The sequence below is a fragment of the Apis cerana genome, linkage group LG8, assembly GCF_029169275.1.
Source record: "Apis cerana isolate GH-2021 linkage group LG8, AcerK_1.0, whole genome shotgun sequence".
Classification (NCBI taxonomy): Eukaryota; Metazoa; Arthropoda; class Insecta; order Hymenoptera; family Apidae; genus Apis; species Apis cerana.
This window is the reverse complement of record NC_083859.1, coordinates 1,759,571-1,776,398: the sequence shown is the minus strand read 5'-3', so window position 1 is coordinate 1,776,398 and position 16,828 is coordinate 1,759,571. Positions and strand designations below refer to the sequence as shown.

The 16,828-nt window shown below is 25.2% G+C and overlaps 4 protein-coding genes across 4 annotated transcripts; 1 reads left to right on the top strand and 3 right to left on the bottom strand.

Moving 5' to 3' along the window:
* The first annotated feature begins 892 nt into the window (after positions 1-892).
* LOC107997024 (proton-associated sugar transporter A) lies at positions 893-6,535 on the top strand. Its single transcript, XM_017055367.2, has 9 exons — positions 893-1,634; positions 2,193-2,455; positions 3,225-3,473; positions 3,637-3,890; positions 4,116-4,229; positions 4,432-4,725; positions 4,858-4,988; positions 5,204-5,378; positions 5,886-6,535. The coding sequence occupies exons 1-9, from the start codon at positions 1,435-1,437 to the stop codon at positions 6,114-6,116; spliced, it is 1,911 nt and encodes a 636-aa protein (XP_016910856.1). The 5' UTR covers positions 893-1,434; the 3' UTR covers positions 6,117-6,535.
* On the bottom strand, positions 5,086-9,334 carry LOC107997034 (malate dehydrogenase, cytoplasmic-like). The gene is made up of 6 exons (XM_062077936.1): positions 9,082-9,334; positions 8,308-8,450; positions 8,061-8,213; positions 7,731-7,892; positions 7,006-7,212; positions 5,086-6,690 (listed from the first exon to the last, which is right to left on the bottom strand). The coding sequence occupies exons 1-6, from the start codon at positions 9,332-9,334 to the stop codon at positions 6,577-6,579; spliced, it is 1,032 nt and encodes a 343-aa protein (XP_061933920.1). The 3' UTR covers positions 5,086-6,576.
* Positions 9,335-9,435: 101 nt separating this feature from the next.
* LOC107997009 (tetratricopeptide repeat protein 21B-like) lies at positions 9,436-13,912 on the bottom strand. Its single transcript, XM_028666069.2, has 6 exons — positions 11,648-13,912; positions 11,267-11,583; positions 10,863-11,197; positions 10,586-10,793; positions 10,200-10,513; positions 9,436-10,092 (listed from the first exon to the last, which is right to left on the bottom strand). The coding sequence occupies exons 1-6, from the start codon at positions 13,774-13,776 to the stop codon at positions 9,460-9,462; spliced, it is 3,936 nt and encodes a 1,311-aa protein (XP_028521870.1). The 5' UTR covers positions 13,777-13,912; the 3' UTR covers positions 9,436-9,459.
* Positions 13,537-16,616, bottom strand: LOC107996675 (protein lifeguard 2-like). The gene is made up of 9 exons (XM_028666088.2): positions 16,438-16,616; positions 16,084-16,316; positions 15,942-15,995; positions 15,790-15,880; positions 15,578-15,703; positions 15,359-15,508; positions 15,131-15,263; positions 14,236-14,342; positions 13,537-14,087 (listed from the first exon to the last, which is right to left on the bottom strand). Exons 1-9 carry the CDS (start codon positions 16,510-16,512, stop codon positions 13,875-13,877), a joined length of 1,182 nt encoding a protein of 393 aa, XP_028521889.2. The 5' UTR covers positions 16,513-16,616; the 3' UTR covers positions 13,537-13,874.
* Between the last annotated feature and the right edge of the window lie 212 nt (positions 16,617-16,828).

Genomic DNA, 16,828 nt, shown 5'->3' with positions numbered 1-16,828 from the left:
GATGCGTATAAAACAAAAAAAAAATGATAGAAAATCTAAGGATATAATAAAATAGACTATTGACTGTGAGGCTATAGAATATAGAACATCTTTTAGTAGTAAATCGAATCGAAAATCCTTGTGGAAAAGAGAGAATCGACAAAGTGCAATTTCCGCGGCGGAAATTACATCTACGATGAACATTGAAAAGCTTTGTTGAAAACCTTTCCATGTACTTACACGCGTAAACATTGTATGCTTACTTACGTGTCAAGAATAAAAGTAACTGTTCAGAAGAGAAAAGACAACTGATTTGATATACAAATGATTATTCATATCAAAAATGTCTGCATATGACATTTTATTTCAATCTTTTTCTATGAAATTATTTATACTTTACTTCGACGATATAATAATATTCTCCCTTGGAATTGATACAAATTTAATAATAGATCATTTCTAGTATTCAATTTAAAATTATTTCAAGAGTGACGAAATATGACTTTAAAATATCTTTTACTTAATCGTTACGACATATTTATATACGTGAAAAATAAATGAAATTTTAAATATTTTAATATTGAATTTTTATGTAAAACTTAATTAAAACTTTAAAACTTTATTCATTTTAATAAGTTTTTCATTCTAATATTATAATAAGTTTTTCATTTTTAAGAAAAATATTTCTATTATTTATTTTCAGTTTTAGAAGACATTTCCACGTCTTCTAAAACTTCCAATATCTTTATCAAAAATTATTGTTCATTCATCTGGAATGAAATCCAACGTTTCTAATACTTTTGTTCAAAATCAGAATTGCCAACGAAAATCAACCAAACCAACAACAAAACTGGCCTTAATCAACACTAACGAGTAATCACCCAATAAATAGGTTTCCCTTGGTACACGGGAAGCTCATTTTACATCCGGAACTTGGATGGAGGAACTAGGTAAGTAAGTAGGTATACACTCGGAGAAAGGTGTAGGTCGAGCTTTCGTCTTGGTCGCGAGCTTGCAGAATCGTCAGTCGTTTCTCGCATCTCGTCGATGAAGCATACCCCCAACCCTGTATAACAAACATTCGCGATAAATCGGAAAAATTTAATCGTAATCTCCACACTTTCGTTTCATTAATCTTTCTCCATCGTTTTCTATCTCCTTCTTTTCGAGAAGAAAAAAAAATCATCATTTCGTGTATCTTATTCCAAAAAGAACGACTTTGATCATTGACAAGAAAGAAGAGGGGTAATAACAATACGTGACAGAAGTGATTGAAAAAATAAGAATTTTTTTATCTTATGATTTTAAGATTTCTTCGCAAGAATTAATTAGTGTATTTTGATTGACGTGATCGATCGATTTTTCGATGGACTTTTCATGCGAGGAATTCTTTGTGCGATATGATGAGAGACAGAACTTTTAGAGGTGAGGAAGAGCTTTGAAGATCCGTGAATTATGGTGGATAAATTGCACGAGTACGAGGGTTTCGCTGGGAGGGTGCACGATGTTCGAGATAAGTTTAAAGAGAAATGGGAGACGTGGAAGGAGTGGAAGAATGGGATACCGATGGACCAGGGGATCGAGGGGATCTTGAATCATATACGAGGACCGCCAAAGTTGGAGAGAACTTTGGACGATTATGCGCATATTTACAGGTATATGCATTTATGGAAAATATCAAAGTGCAAAAGTATGGAAAAATATATAAAATTCGAAATAAACTAATTAAAAAACAAATTATTATTTAGAATACTATTTTTTTTTTAATTGTATTTATAAAACTATTTTTACTTTGATTTATTATGAATAAAGTTGTTTGCAATTTGATATTGATGTAATAGTGCTATATAAAACATAACAGTATAGTGATAAATAAATAAAATAAAAGATTAAAAAAATTTTGAAATTTTCTTTATATTATAAATAATATTCTGTGAAATATTTTTGTTTAAAATAGGACGAGAAATATCATCATACATCATCAAAAATTTATCGAAAAATAAAAAAGAAATTTTTTATTTGAATATTATTTTATTTGAATAGTTTAAAAGTGAATTTATAATAAAAATAACAATTAATTTTTCTATTTTATTTTGAAAGTAAAAGTGAATTTGTTAAATTTGTATTCATGTTATATTCAATGGATTATTTAATTTAATAGAGAAAAACAAATAAAGAAAAGAATCAAGTATAAAAGTTGAAATATTTTCTAGAAAAAAGACACGAGGAGAGTTAGTACGTGTATCCGCGGCTGTAATGGGAATCGAATTTTCATACGCCGCGGAAACAGCGTTTGTTTCACCAACTTTATTGAAAATCGGCGTCGATCATCAGCATATGACCCTTGTCTGGGCACTCAGCCCTCTTATTGGCTTTTTCGTGACGCCGATTTTAGGAAGCTTGAGCGACAGATGCAGATTGAAATATGGAAGAAGAAGACCCTTCATCCTATTATTGGCTTTAGGAGTTTTAATAGGTAAAATTATATATGTAAAAAAAAAAAAATATTATACACATTTAGATATATTTCAAATATGTTTTTTTTTGTCATGTAATTTTCTTTTAGAAAATTTGAAAATAAAAACAAAACAAACAAAAAAAAATGAAAACAATAACGTTGTTCAAGATTCTATTCTTACCAGTAAATATAGTGAAATATTCTTACCAGTGAAATATTTTTTTTAAATTTCAAAATCATAAAATAAATTAAATGAAGAAATAATGATAATATAGAATTAATTCTTTCAAGATTAATAATTCCTTTATAGATTGAATTATTTTTTTATTGACTATATGAAACTAATTAAAATTCTATTATAAATGTGATTATGTACTTATCTTAACTTATTTTTTTTCTATTATAATTCATATTATTTCAATATTACGTTCATTGTTAAAAGATAAAATTCGAAAACATTTAAAAAAACATATAAATCCAACAAACAATTAACAATTTCATACTTTCCTTTATGTTAATAAAAAATGAATTTATATTCTCCACTCGTGATGCTTGAAAATAGAATATTAATTATTAAAACTTTTCATAATCTCATATCATTAACTATGATTGAATTGAACAAATAAATCATGAAAATAATTTATATAATTTATAAAAGGAATAAGAAGTATAATTAAATTAGTCGATCGATACTTTGCGTCGAATAAGAAAAAAAAAACAATTTTTCCAATTTAAAAAAGAAAATCTAAAATTACATTCTTTTTCCATTTTTTACTCACTTATTAAGGATTAATATTAGTACCGAACGGTGAGGACATGGGATACGCGTTTGGAGACATTCCATCTACATCGACTAATTATACAGTTCCCGTGGGACATCGAACCACGGCGAAACATGCGAAAGAGGAGTTAGCGAAACCTCCCTCTCACTCTTGGGGAATTTTCTTCACGATTCTGGGAACGGTTTTGCTCGATTTCGATGCAGATGCTTGTCAAAGTCCAGCCAGAGCTTATTTACTCGACGTCACTGTACCTGGCAAGTAAATGCAATTTGTTAATTATTTCTTTTGAATGAAATAAAGTGAATATAATAGAGAAAATAAAATAATATCAAAAATTTAATATAAATTTATAATTTTTGCTATGATATATCATTATTTATTGTTATATTTTTATTATTAATTGTTATATTTTTATAGATGACCATGCTAAAGGTTTAAGTACATTTACTATAATGGCGGGTTTAGGAGGTTTCATGGGATATGGATTAGGTGGCATTAATTGGGACGCTACAGCAATAGGAGTTATGTTAGGTGGACATCTTCACGCTACTTTTACCTTGATAACGATTATTTTCCTTATTTGTGTTTCTTGTACTATTACCAGTTTCAAAGAAATCCCATTAGAATTGTTGGAAAAGGATCAGGAGTATCAATATTTACAGGAACAAAAGGTTTGCATAATATTAATTAATTATCAATATTAATAGTAATAATATTGATTTAATTGAATTCAAATTCATTTAATTATTAATATTAATTATTATTACATTGTACTATTAAAATACACTAAAAGCAAAAAATTTGAAATTATCAATAGAAAATTTTTGTTTTTATATATCTTTTTTTCTTTTCTCAATATTTTTAAAAGTATTTTATTATTCCTGAATTTCATTTAGACATCTGGTGAAGAAAAAGAGGACGAGCAAAAGGAACATGAAAAAATTACTACGGACGAATGTGTTTCTTATGGCACCCTAGACAATGACCAAGAAATTGCTACTAAAAAGGATGTAAGTCGGTTTATTATTCATTAAAATCAATTTTTTTAAAATTATTAATTATAATTAAATAAAAAATAAAATTATAATTAAATCAAAATTATAATTAACGTAAAGATTATTTATCCTAGTATTCTTTTTTTTTTAAAATAGAAATAAAATGGTAACATGATAAATGAAATAATCATGTTTTTTTGGAATTTGGGGGAAACAGGAATTTGTTCTTAAACCCCTTCCAATTCAAGAACCGGAGAAAAGAGCTGGTCAAGTACCAATGATACCAGATGTAACCACTCAAAATATTGATTACATGAAACATGGTTTCAACGAAGATATAGGAGAAAATCCAAAAGCCACATTAATGGAATATCTTCTTTCAATCGTGTATATGCCGCATAGTCTTCGTATGGTGTGCTTAACTAATTTATTCTGTTGGATGGCACACGTATGTTATTCCTTATATTTCACAGATTTCGTTGGAGAAGCTGTTTATGGTGGAAATCCACAGGTATCTAAAATATTAATTAATATTAATATTAATATCTCTTTGATGCTTTGTCGTTTATAATTATTTCTTCTATCTACTAATAAATTTATTACTATAATTTTTTACTTTTAAGTTTTTATTTGTAAATTACAGGCTCCAGAAGGTACCAAAGAAAGAGAATTATATGAAAGCGGAGTTCGTTTTGGATGCTGGGGAATGTCTATGTATTCGTTATCTTGTTCTTGTTATTCATTGGTCATCGAGAAACTCATAGAACGCTACAAGTATTTAAATTAACATTTTTTTTTCTTTTTTCTTTTATAAAATTCTTTATAAGAAAATAATTAGTTATTTGTTAAAATATAATCATAATGCTAAAAATAATCTTTATTTTATCTTTTATTTAGCTTCTTTACAATTTTTATAATTATATATATTTTGATAAAAAAGAAAATAATTTTCTAAATAAAAAATATATAAGCGTTATTTATTTTAACAGAGCTCAGAGAGTTTACATTTGCGGCTTACTATTCTATAGCACTGGAATGATGATGATGGCATTAACGAAACATCCCGCAGGAGTGATTATATTCTCATGGACCGCAGGTGTTATGTACTCCACGTTATTCACTATGCCGTATCTACTAGTTGCACATTATCATGCTTCATCCACTGTAAGTAATCTTGAGAATATATCTCAAAATGAATCAATCAAAAAATTTAAATAATTCACAATTCCATTTAAAATTAAAAAAAAATCTAAATAGAATTGTTTGTATAAAAAATATTATTAGAATAAAAATATAAAAATATAACTTAGAATTTAAATTTTTATTATAGAAATGTAATTGTGATTTGAAAAGAAATAAAAAAAAAAAATAATTTAAAAAAAAAAGCAAAATTGAAACTTAAATTTTAATTATATTTAGTAAAAAATCATTATTAAAGAAAAAGATGAAAAAATAATTTAAAAACATAAAAAATATACATATTTTCATAAAAATTAATAATATCATAAATATACATTAAATTTTATTATCATCTATTTTTTTATAAATGTTTTATGAATCAATGAGAATAATTTAATAAAATAGTAATATTATTAAATGCCATAACAAAAAATGTAAAAAACATGTATATGCATATCGGACATAAATTAAATTAATTGGCTTTGTCTACAGTTCGAAGTGACAACCGAGGGTGAAGCCATTCAAAGCGGAAGAGTACGTGGACTTGGCACAGATGTTGCAATCGTTTCTTCCATGGTGTTTTTAGCCCAGTTCCTACTCTCCTGCTGTCTCGGGACAATTGTTAGTAAATCTGGAACTACTACGGCGGTCGTATACGTAGCTAGTACTCTCGCTGCTTGCGGAGCCATTTCTGCAACGCAGATCATGTATCTGGATCTTTAAGCTTACTACTATTTCTTTCAATGAGATTAAATTAATTTTATTTGTTAATTGTTAATTTTATATTTATTCTTAAAAATAATAAAAATCTTTATTATTTTTAAATATTTTTTAAATAGACTTTAATATTCTTAAAATGAAATGTTATTTACGAATTTCTTTTTATAAAAATTGACATATTCATCATTTTCGATTTATTTCAATTGATTATATATATATATATGAAAAGAATTTCAAATAAACATAAAAAATCCGTAGAAACTTTAATGAAAAAGTTGTGTGTAAAAATATAATAACGGTAACGATGCACAAATAATGGCTTCGTAATCTACGATACATTCATATAGATACAATTCTGTATAATTCAAGGATATTTGTAAATAAATGTAACTTACAAGAACATAATAAAATAATACAATCCATATCTAGATAAAAAATATACCTTATACTAATAAATCATTAGTTAATCATCATGTGATATCAAGCCACAAATTTCAAGAGCAATTTGGATTTCTCTAAAAATCAATCTACTTAAATCCACAATGTATTTTTTAGCATATTCATCTAATTCAAAATCCTATAAAAACGAAACAAGAAATATTTATTTGCTTAATTACTATATTTTTTTTATACTTTTATCTTTTATGCATTTTTTATTAAAATTAAAAGACAAAAGAAAATAAATTTAAAATTATTAAAATAATGAAATTTTCCATAAATTAATTGATGAAGAAAAATTATTTTTTTATAATTTTATATTTTTTTTAAAATATTTTTTTATAATTTAAATAATAAAATATTTTTAATTAATTACTATTAATAATAAATTAATTAATTAATTAATAATAAATTTCTTCTAACACGTATATTTAAATGAGTAAAATCCCCATACCCTTATAATTTCACATTGTTTATCCTTACAAATTACAGGAAAAGAAAAAAATATTCCAGATTGAATCGAATAAGAAAGATCGGACAGTACACCCATACTGGTCCATTCATTTTCTGGAGTACCATTCCATAAAATTTTACAATGCTCTGCTAATGCATAAGCTATAGAATTAATTAAGCATGATCTATTGTTGGTACTTTGAATAATCTAGGAAAAGAAACGTAACTATTTAATTAACGAATATTAAATTTCATTTTATTCACAATAATAATAAAACAATATATTATCTTATGATAATTTAAAGCAATTATTGCAATTTAAGATCCATCCTTAAAAAATTTGCAAAAATTTTAACAAAAATTCAAATAAAACATAAAATAGATGTATACAATGAAGAAAATGAATTTTTCTATTAAATCATCATATTTTTCTATTAAATATAATATTAATAAGATCTTTTTTTAATTAAAATTTTTGATATTAATATTGATATTATATTTTAATACCAATAATATTAATAATTTAATAATAATATAATATTTTATGATAAAATTTTTTAAATTGTTAAAAGAAAAATATTAACATTAATGAAAATAATAAATATAGTAAAAATTAATCACATATAAGAAATCTAATATAACTGGTATATGTCATTAATGGTATATTGTTATGATAAATCAAGAAATTAAATAAAAGTTAAGAAAAAATGAAAATAAAAATCTTACACGTGGAAGATCATTATATATCCAGATTTTTAAAGAATCTTTCAAGGGTTTTCCATTAGTTAAATATAAATACCTACAATCTGGAAAACAATATGTTCCATTCGAACCCCAAATTATTATATTTTTCACTTCCGTTGGAAGACAATTTGCTCGTGCGGCAATCTAAAAATTTATCAATATTATATTATTTAAAATAATTGAAATTAATTTTAAATAATTTATAATCGTAACTTAATATTAATAATATTTAAATATATCTGCATAATAAATTAAAGAAAAGCAATAATAAATTTAGAAAAAACATTTACATAAATAATACAATCTATATACCTGAGTTTTAACAATATTTAAATTAAGCATAGACAAAGTAGTTATATTTTTAATAGGGATAGATTTCGCATATTTGGATATAATCATAGCAGCAGTATTTCCTAGTACAATAATTCTTGCATCCTTTTTTACATATTTATTTATAATTTGACCCTATGGTACAATTATATAAAAAGATTTATAAATCTCAAAAATTTCGATATATTGAATTTAATGAAATGATACTATAATATATAATAATTAATACATAAAATTTGGAAATAAGAACATAATCCTTAAAAAAGGATTCTGTGTATTCGGGTTCTTTGAAATTATATTCCCTCGAATGACCAATGCAAATTACAACATCTGCATCCTTGAATTCAAAAGCATTATTGCTGTAACTGATACCTATAAATATATATAATTTTATATATATATATATATATATTCGTGAAATATCTTTGAGAGATGACATGAAATATCTTTCGTGAAAATCGATTCTAGAGAACAAACACGAAGTTTAATATATGTACAAAAATATTAATATTAAGGTTTATTTATTAAATAATTTAACTTAGATGAAAAAAGATAAAAATATGAAAAGCTGATGTTATACCGGAAAGCTACTTCAATCTTTTTTCATCTAAAGCAAATTTTAATTGCTTATAATTCAATAAATAAGTCTTAATCAATATTTTTGTGAACCAATTTTTTTTGTATCTTAATTTTTAGAATAAATTTTTCAAAATTGTTTTATTACATCATTATATTATATTATTAAAAATATTTCGTTAATATTTATATTTTGTATTCTTTAACAAATAATCTAATTATTTTAGTATTAGATTATTTTTTTTCGATTATTTTTTCGATTAATCTATATTCAAACATTTAATATTTGAATAATTTAGCATTCAAATATGTGATTAATACTCGAATATATTATTATTCAAATATTTTGTCAACAATTAAATAGATCTCTTTAGAGTATTTATATCATATTTATTATTTAAAAATAAAAAAATGCACATGCATTTACCACTTAGAAGTTTAGGACTAAAGGAATTTAATTCAATTGCAAGGCTTTCCAAAAACATCGTCTTGGTTGATAACTCGTAAAGACTGACAAAAATACATTGATTTTTTCCAAACACATCATCAGTGAGTATTCTGTATAGAAACGATCGAGCAATTTCCGTTGTACCATCTGTAACTACTATTTTCAAAACATTATTTTTAAATAATTGATGTAAATAATTATTAACCATATATTTATTCTTTTCTAAATTCATGTTGTTTTTTGTATCGTTTAATGAATATCGATATTAATCACAGCATTATATTGTTTTAACTCAAAAAAAAAAAAAAAAAAAAGAAAATTTTTTAAACAGAATTATAGTGAAAATATAATTATTTATTAGGTGCGCAAATTATTTATACATTTTTCTAAAATCTCTTTTTTAATACGGGGATAATCTGGATTTTGTTTCAAAACGTCGTTACAAGCTTCTATCCCATCTGCATAAGCTTTAGCTTTCATCGAACAATAAGCTAATTTGTAGGCGACGGATAATTTTAATTTTCCGCCATATTTCCATGCTTGATTGTATTGCGACGCAGCTTCACGATAATTTTGCTCCTTTTCTGCAATGTATCCAGATAGTTCATGAGCTCTTACACAAGTGGCATTATGTTGTAGAACACGTTTTAAAAGATCATTCGCTAAATCATATTTGTTAGATTGTACATAAATATCCGCTAAAAGTAACCAACAACGTTCTAAATATTCAGCATCTTCAAAAGTCCATGTATTTTTGCTGACACGTTTCAAATGATTTCGAGCTCTAGGAGTTTGTTTCAAAAGAATATGAGCCATTGCCATGCCTAAAGCTGGTCCAACATGATCTCGTAATGCTTCTTGACTAGCTAATGTTGTACAATCTTGTAATGCTTTTTCAACATTAGATTTTTGTTTTGTTGCAAGTAGGAAAAAATTACTTAACAATCTATGTGTTAGCATTTCGTGTGGACTGCCTTTAGGATTCAAATCCTAAATAGAAATAATTGTTTCATCAATATTTCATTTAAAATTTAAATTAAATATGTAATTCTAAAATTATAAATTTATTGTTTTTTTTTTTGCTTTTTTTTAAATACCTGTAGCAAACGATAAGCTGTTTTCAAAGCCATCGTTCTAGAATCCTGATATTCAACATCATCGTCATTAAAGACTTCATTTGAAAGAGAAGAATCATCATCCGGGTCTAAACAAATTTCGATCATATTATATATTGCTTGTTGACCCCATTCAGGATCACGTCTTGCAAAATTAAATTGACGAAGTGCGGAATTTAATCGTCCCATGCGCCAATCTAACAAACCGGCACAATAATAATAACCGGCTGTTAAATTTGCATTGCTCATTTCTTGTTCTGCTCGATGAAGCCATTCTTCAAGATTGTCCATATCTCCTAATAAATTTATGTAAATAAGTTAGACATCAGAAATTAGATAAAAAAATTTTTAATTTTTAAATAATTCACCTATTCTACGAGAAACTTCTATTAACCTCGCTAATGCGATCCAATAAGTTGGTTGTTTTAATAATAGTTGTCGAAAATGAAACGCTGCCGTGTCAAAATCAACTTTTCTGAATGCAAGATCTGCCATCATTATCGAAGCAGCTTCATTATTAGGATCAGTATTCAAGAGAACTGTGCAACTTTGAGCACATCGATCCAAATTATTAGTCTGCCAATTCAAAATATTAATAAATTATTCAATGATTACCATTTATATATAATTATATATTTTAATTACCTGCATGTAAAGCTTTGCTAAAGATAACAAGGCGTTTATATTTACAGGTTTATGATTTAATGCTTCTTTATAGTATGTAATAGCTTGATCATAATCTCTTAAAGAAGAAGAATGATCAGCCATTGTTAAACAAATATTAGTCAGAAGCTGTTTCTCATCTTCCAAATTAAAACTTGTTCCCATTCGTTGCATATATCTGTGCTGATTTTCTTTAGCCTCTTTCAATGCTGATAAAGCGCCTTGTACATTATCTGCTTTTTCTCGAGTTTTAGCGAGCAAAAGTAGAAGTTGAGTTCGTACTTGTAAACTCTTTAAATCTGAATCTCGACGATCTTCTAAAATATGAATAAAAAATTATTAAAATAATTAAAAATATATATTACCTAATAAAAATAATTTTGTACCTTGCAATTCTTGAACCAATGTAGTTTCCGCTTTATCGTATTGTTTCATCTTTATGAATAATTTTGCAAGATCTAATTTTAAGCTTTTAAAGTTTTCTTGTTTCATCACATCTCTGTAATAATTGATGGCTTTTGTGTACTGATGCGTTTTTACAAGTGCCTTTCCTAGCTTACTTGCAATATCTATTTTATTTCTAGGATTCTGTTTTAAAGCTTGTTCATATGCTTCTACTGCTCTTTCTGGTTCTTGAATAGAAATATATGCATCACCAAGCATACTATATGTCTTAGGACCAGGACAATGTTCAACCAATTCTCTATAAAATAAAATATTCAAACAGAATGAAAAAAATACAATATGTAAACTTATGAAAAACAAACCTGAAACACATAGCAAAGGCAGGACGATCTTTTTTATATTTCAAATTTATTTCAGCTAAACGTACATGTGCTTGCAAATAATAAGGTTGATCTGGAGTTATTTTAGATAAGCAATCAATAGCATTATCTAACTCTCCCATTTCTAAAAGTAATTCAGCATTTCCTATTAATATTTTACCTTCTTCTGAGGTGTTTCCTAAGTTTACTTTTGCATCTTGTATTATAACAATTGCATCATTAAATCGTTTCATTTTTCCATAAGCGGAAATCAACTCAAGGTACAATGTTGCCATATCTGATGTTGAAATATCTGAGATTTCTAAATTACTCTTGTATGATTGCATTCCTGCATATGACATAGCTGTCTGAAAGCTTTTTATTGCACTTTCCATATCATCTGCCTGTTTTTGAACTATGCCAGTAATTAAATGATAAATTGGATTATCTCTGATTTTAAAATTATAACTTAAACCAACTTCAAGACTTTGTGAAGCCAATTGATAATTCCCTTGATATGCTTGAATTTGAGCCATTAATAAATGAGCTTTTGCATTAGATGAGTCAACATTGTCTAAAAAATTCTTTAATATATATGAAGCTTCTTCTAAATTTCCACTTTGCATTTTAGCTTTACTAATTAATAATTGTGCCATACTTAAACCAGGATATGCTTCTGATAATTCTTCTAACAAATATAAACTTGCTTCTTTGTAATTAAATACATTTTCCTCAAAATTTGTTACATTATTTGTTATAGAATAAATTAAACGTTGTTTGGAAATTTCTAAACATAAATCAGGATTTAATTTTTTTATATAATCATAACCATATGGTACATATTTACAATTGTCCAGTATAATTGTAGCTGCATTGTTTAAATAATTCAGAGCTTTAATGGAATCATTGGAATTTAATTTGGCAGATATAAAAAATAATTCTGCATCTACTGAATTAGATTGTATTTCCATCAAAAAATCTATTTGCTGTTGTGCCAAATCCGAAGCGTCAATCGAAGTGTCTAAAAATTGACAATGAGCTAATCCCATTAAAGCAGCAAATGAAGATTCATTTATTCGAATAGCATTTCTATACCAGTATTCTGCATCTTTTATTTTATCCAATGAAATATACAAATTTCCTAATTCCACCATTAGATCTGCATTTTTCAAATGCTGTTGTAACATTTTTTCAACGATCTTAGAAAGTTCTGTTAAAATTCCTTGATTCTTACAAGCTATTCGTGAAAATAATTGAATATTATTTATTAAAATTGTAATATTCTTTGTTTCTATAACTATCATATTTCTAAAAAAAGACTGTAAATGTTTTAATCCTTCGTTGAAATTTCCATCTCTGCAAATATTTACAAATGCATGTGCTTTTATTGCATCCAAATTATTTGAGTCAATTGATAATATTCTGTTAGCAGTTTCTAGAACTTGATCCCAATCCTTCATTCCAAGTTGATTATACAATTTTTCAACTAAGGGTAAACATAATTTAGGATAACGCACAATTAATGAATTTAATGTTAATATTGCTCCTGCATAATCTCCATGTTGTTGTTTATACTTTGCAAATCCAAGTAAAGCATTCACATTTTTTGGATCTTGTTCTAGAACAATTTCGAATAAACTTAGTTCGCTCGAGTTATTTTCGCTTATGATAAATAAATCTACCCAACCTTTCGTTAATAGAACATTTTTATTAGATGAATCGAGCTTATAAGCTCTTTCTATGTATTCTTTAGCTTTATCAAGCTTCTGAGATAAAAGCAATACTAAAGCTGCTAATAACAGGGCTTTTAAAGATGATTTTCGTTTCTCATCCCTAATTCTTGTTTCAATCTGTATTATAGTAGTTTTTTCAACATTTTCATTTTTCATATAAGCAATACTCTGAAGAAGCAATGCTGCCAATGTATTATCTGCATCATTCATTAAATTCGAACTTTCTTTAATTGCTTCTTGAATCTTCCCAGTTAACATATATGCAAGACTTAGAAAAATTCTTAAATATTCATTTGTTGGATATATTTCGCATGCTTCTTTGCAATAAAGTAACATGCCATTGTAATAAAATTGATAACAGAACCATTCAATTATAGTAATATATTCTATCTCCTCCATTTTATTAACAATATGAAGCAGTAATAAATTTTAAATCATAAATAATTTAACTCAATAATTACTCAGATTTCAATAACTAATAATATAAAAATTATTTATTAAGAAGAATATATCAAAAAATCTTCTGGATCAGGTAGTTCATATATAATATTAGGATCTAAGGATTTTGAATCAGGTCCTTCTAAAATATGTGGTGGTCCAACAACATATTCTTCAAGATCTGGATTTTTAATTGCAAGATAATACTTCTGCATGTATTCACATGTCAAGTACATATAGTAATTATTCAGAATAACATATGTAAATGCTGTCTAAAAAGATTATATATTGTTATTATATACATATACTTTTATTATATATTACAATGAAGAATATAATAAAAATATAATTCAATAATATCATTTATGGTTTTATTCATAATAATATTTAAAAGTACAAAATATTAAAAATAAATTTTACCTCTGTAAGCAATCGTGCTAAACCTCTTCCTGTATATCTATGAGGTACATTAATCATTTGCATATCTAAGACTTTTCCTTCAGATACGTAGTGCAATACTGCTCTTGCTAATCAAAAATAAAAGAAACAAATATATAAATATATTTTAAAATATTATTTATATTTACAATAAAAATCGAGCTTCTTTCATTTTTTCTTTTTTTAAGTATAGAAGTATAGAATAATAATTAGAAACATATGTATTATAATAATAATTTCTCGAATAATATATCTTACAATCATTATCCAATTTTACGTAGAAAAGTCCTCGTTTCTCACTATGATGTACTGTATAAAATAGCCTTGTAAATCTGTTTCGTTTTATTTTCGATGATATTAATGACGATAATTTAATCGTATAACTCATACCATTTGTTACATATAAAATACTGATAATAAAACGTTTTTTGATAATCCTAATTAATTATATACTTACACATTCATTTAATTTACAAAATATATATCTTTTTCATAAAAACTTTGAATATATAATAGGTTAGACTTTTGTTGATGAAGTATTGCTTAGCAACAAAATTGATTTTAAGTGATGTTTTTTTACAAGAAAATATTCATTTATAAAATATAAATATGATATATGATAATAAAATATGATATAAAAATATTTATTTGTAAAAGATTATTATTACTATATATAAGTTAATGATTTTAATAATAACAAAACACATATATAAAGATCAAATATTAAAATATTTTTTATGTTCAATTTTAAATAATTCATATAATTTATTTATTGATATTCAAGTTTTTTTAAAAAAATATATTGCTATAATAAAGATAAATTATAATGAAATGTGATATAAATCTATCCTTAATATTCAATGATGATGCATCAAACCCATAAACATTAAGATATATTGATATAACAATACAATGTCAACATAAATTTGTGCTGTTGCAAATATAACTTCATCTGGATTTAATTCTATTCTTCTTCCACCCATAATTGTTTGTATATCAAAGAACAAGTACTAAAAAATGAATATTTTTTCATTTCTAAAATATATCATGTAAAACAAAATATATTATACTTGAATTAAATAATTCTTTCAAAATATATATTAACTGTTGATAATAAGGCCATTCCTATAATTGAAATCAGGATATGTAATAATCTAATGTATGTAAACATCAAGGTTATTATCAACACAAAAATTGATACAATAGCAGCCAATCCAATAATGAACAATATTCCTGTTCTCATGGTTAAATCAAACTGTAAGATTATTTATGTTATTTTTATTTCTTTATTATTTCATATGTAAAATTTTGAAGTTGAAAGTACCTTAGTAAATGTTGCAATGAGACTTATTCCTAATGTAATTAATGTTGTCATACCTAATGCCATCAAAATTATTTCAATTTCATAAAAGGCAGATACAAAAGCAGCTAGATATGACATAGCAATTGTCTGGAAATAGTATTTTTTTTTTAGTATTGAATGTTAATAATAAAAACATTCAATCAATAAGGTTTTAATACAATTAAAAACCTTACCAATACACATAGCCACAAATAATTGAAAGGTGGAGATCGCCTAGCTCCCTCAAAAAACGATATGGCACAAAAAGAAATAGCGAAGCATATCCTAATAAAATACTGCATTATGCACTAAATAATATATCTAAGTAGTTGCAAAATTTACGTACATAGCTACAATCCACAAATACCAATGAATTATCATAAATTTTCTTGCAGAGTCCCTGCAATACAGTTATTAAAATAACATAATTCATTACATCAATTTATTAAAGTGATATTACGAGAACATTATTAAATTATAATGCTTACACGAATAGAAAAATTGCTATGACACCAGATGTAAATAACAATTGAAGTGTTAATATACAGAAAACTTTTCTAATAAAAGTTCTTCTCACTGTGTCTTCTTTAAAATCGCCCATATACTCATCATCTTCTATGTCTCTTCTTCGTTGTTGCTCGCGCCAAGCTCTATATAATTGTTCATTTTCTCTTTCTCTTTGCGCAACCATTTCATCAGTGACTGTAATAATATATGGACCCTAAACATGTTATCAATAAATTAATTACAATATATTAATTTACTATATAATATATAATAAATATATTATTATTATAATTAATAAATAAACATGTAAATGTAAGTTATAATTTAGTACTCACCGTTTTTATTTTCTGTCCTTTATATAAAGGAGGCAATTGTGGAGGACCTGGTATAAATCTTTGATTTTCTGCCATTAGATAATTGACAATGAAATTATTTTGACTAAAAAATATTTAAATCAATAGTTGTATACTGTCTATCACACCAGAAATAATATATCTATTAAAAGTATAATATAATCAATTTATAATAAAAAAGTACAATAAATTATTTTCTAATTAATTAAAATTTTTTATTTAAATTTAAAAAATATCAAAACATGTAACTTTTCTTTCTATTTTTTATAAATATATATTCAAAGATGTTTATTTCTTAATTTTATTTAAATGCAAAATTTTAAAATACTGATATAGATTCATAATATGAACATACAAAATGTCAAACTAAATT

Excerpts from the sequence above, each read along its gene's own strand:
- LOC107997024 (XM_017055367.2), top strand. The coding sequence starts at position 1,435 with ATGGTGGATAAATTGCACGAGTACGAGGGTTTCGCTGGGAGGGTGCAC. Across the intron at positions 1,635-2,192 it reads GATTATGCGCATATTTACAG|AAAAAAGACACGAGGAGAGT; the intron begins GTATATGCATTT and ends AATATTTTCTAG. Across the intron at positions 4,989-5,203 it reads AAACTCATAGAACGCTACAA|AGCTCAGAGAGTTTACATTT; the intron begins GTATTTAAATTA and ends TTATTTTAACAG.
- LOC107997034 (XM_062077936.1), bottom strand. The coding sequence starts at position 9,334 with ATGAATTTAGAAAAGAATAAATATATGGTTAATAATTATTTACATCAA. Across the intron at positions 8,451-9,081 it reads TAGTCCTAAACTTCTAAGTG|GTATCAGTTACAGCAATAAT; the intron begins GTAAATGCATGT and ends ATATATTTATAG. Across the intron at positions 7,213-7,730 it reads TATATAATGATCTTCCACGT|ATTATTCAAAGTACCAACAA; the intron begins GTAAGATTTTTA and ends TTCTTTTCCTAG.
- LOC107997009 (XM_028666069.2), bottom strand. The coding sequence starts at position 13,776 with ATGGAGGAGATAGAATATATTACTATAATTGAATGGTTCTGTTATCAA. Across the intron at positions 11,584-11,647 it reads GCCTTTGCTATGTGTTTCAG|AGAATTGGTTGAACATTGTC; the intron begins GTTTGTTTTTCA and ends TTTATTTTATAG. Across the intron at positions 10,093-10,199 it reads CAGCTTATCGTTTGCTACAG|GATTTGAATCCTAAAGGCAG; the intron begins GTATTTAAAAAA and ends ATTTCTATTTAG.
- LOC107996675 (XM_028666088.2), bottom strand. The coding sequence starts at position 16,512 with ATGGCAGAAAATCAAAGATTTATACCAGGTCCTCCACAATTGCCTCCT. Across the intron at positions 15,704-15,789 it reads ATTTGTGGCTATGTGTATTG|ACAATTGCTATGTCATATCT; the intron begins GTAAGGTTTTTA and ends TACTATTTCCAG. Across the intron at positions 15,264-15,358 it reads GAATGGCCTTATTATCAACA|TACTTGTTCTTTGATATACA; the intron begins GTTAATATATAT and ends TTCATTTTTTAG.